Below are 1,933 nucleotides of genomic sequence, written 5' to 3' on the forward strand. Positions count from 1 at the left end.
TTTTTTTTTCTTTTGGTTCTTTTTTGGTTTTTTTTTCCCTTTTTTCCTTTCATCCCGACCCCGTTTTTGCCATCGGTGTGTGTGAGATATTCCAGATTTCTCCTTCCTCGATGGAGATCAGACCAGGGCGCACGTGGAGAGACACAAAAAGCGGCGTGACTTCCATTAACCCTTTCCAGCCCGAGGAGGAGCAGAGCCGGGGCCGACTCCCGTTAACCCTTTCCCACCTGAGGACGCTCAGAGCCGGGGGAAAGGGCAAGGAATCCACGCCGGGAGGATCCCGCAGAGCTTTGGGGCGGGGAAGGAGGGAGCAGCGGGATCCCTTCCCGAGCTTCTCCTGGGAAGGAATTTTGGGTCAGGAACAGCACAAGGGGAGCGCTGGGACCCCGATGCCAACCTCAGCCCCGGCCTTGGGCTGTCCCCTCGAGCATTCAACAGCTGCAGGTCCCTGTCCCATAACCACGCTTGGGTTTCTGGGCGTTCCAGCCTTGACTTTTTCCTGCCCCTTTTAGGGTCTAGAAGTGCTTGTTGTTGAGTAAAAAAAACCCAAACAAACAAACAAACAAACAAAAAAACCTAAAAAAAAATTACAAAAAAAAAAAGGTAAAAAAAAAGCCAAAAAAAAAAAAAAAAAAAAGGGGAGAAGCCCGAACGTTCAAAGCTGCTCAATGTTCTCTTTGCCATAAAGATTCCGTGTAACCGTGTGATCACATTATAGGATTCTCTTCTGTCCCTAGAGGTGTTGGTCTGACTTCCTTTGTTTTTCAGGAGGGGGGTGGGGGTAGTGCCTTGATCACTGTCAGGTCTCCACACCTCGGAGACCATCCTAGAGCTGTATTTCCATATAGCACAGCTGGGAGTGTTCTGACTTTACCAGCAACCAGAAAAAAAAAATAGAAATTAAAAAAAAAAAAAAAAAGGAAAAAAAAAGCTTAAAAAAATAATAAAAAAAATAAAAATAACGGCTTTTCCGAGCCAGTCCTGTGCACGGGATCCGGGGAGGATCCCAGGGTGGTGCTGCCACCCGGGAAAGCAGCAGGGAAGGCTGGCAAGGTGTGTGTGGGTTTGTGGGAATGTTTTCCGGGATCTTTTGGGAATGCTTGGAGCTGGGATGGGCAGGAGGGAGCCCCGAGCCCCTGCGGCCTCCCGGGAATGAAGCACAAGTTGGGATGTGGGGAGGTTGGAATGGAGAGAGAGCCCTGTGCGTGTGGCTAAATTATTTCTTTTTGTTTCCTCTTAGAAACTTTTTTTTGATTTGAATGATCTGTGACCTGTCAGGGAGAGAAGAGAGATTGTTGTGAGCACAGGACAAAAAAATAAAAACGGCTTATTCACTGTACCAGCCTCGGCTCCAGGGGTTTTGTTTGGGATTTGAGGGGGTTCGGGGTGGAATTTGGGAATTTGGGGATTTTCTGCCGTCACTGCAGCTTGGGTGAGAGGGAGCTGTTCCTGCCCTGCGGGGGATGGAGGAGGAGGAGGAAGAGAAAGGGGAAGAAAGGAAAAGGAGAAAAAAAGGAGAAGAAGAAGGAAAAGAAGAAAAAAGGAAAAGGAGAAAAAAAGGAGAAGAAGGAAAAGGAGAAGGAGAAGGAAAAGAAGAAAAAAGGAAAAGGAGAAAAAAAGGAGAAGAAGAAGGAAAAGAAGAAAAAAGGAAAAGGAGAAAAAAAGAAGAAGGAAAAGGAGAAGGAGAAAAAGGAGAAGGAGGAAAAGGAGAAGAAGGAAAAGGAGAAGAAAAGGAGAAAAAAGGAAAAGGAGAAAAAAAGGAGAAGAAGGAAAAGGAGAAAGAGGAAAAGGTGAAGAAGGAAAAGGAGAAGAAGAAGGAAAAGAAGAAAAAAGGAAAAGGAGAAAAAAAGGAGAAGAAGAGGAGAAGAAAAGGAGAAGAAAAGGAGAAGAAAAGGAGAAGAAAAGGAGAAGAAAAGGAGAAGAAAAGGAGAAG

At 45.9% G+C, this 1,933-nt stretch overlaps 1 protein-coding gene across 1 annotated transcript in view; it reads left to right on the forward strand.

Annotated features, from left to right (window-relative positions):
• NFE2L1 (nuclear factor, erythroid 2 like 1) overlaps positions 1-699 on the forward strand; it is a 10,799-nt gene extending 10,100 nt beyond the window's left edge. Inside the window, exon 6 of the mRNA XM_031065000.1 lies at positions 689-699. Within this exon, the coding sequence (XP_030920860.1) occupies positions 689-699 (11 nt within the window). The remainder of the gene's footprint in view (positions 1-688) is intronic.
• Positions 700-1,933: the final 1,234 nt, after the last annotated feature.

This window comes from Geospiza fortis, unplaced genomic scaffold (genome assembly GCF_000277835.1).
Source record: "Geospiza fortis unplaced genomic scaffold, GeoFor_1.0 scaffold1181, whole genome shotgun sequence".
NCBI classification, from domain to species: domain Eukaryota; kingdom Metazoa; phylum Chordata; class Aves; order Passeriformes; family Thraupidae; genus Geospiza; species Geospiza fortis.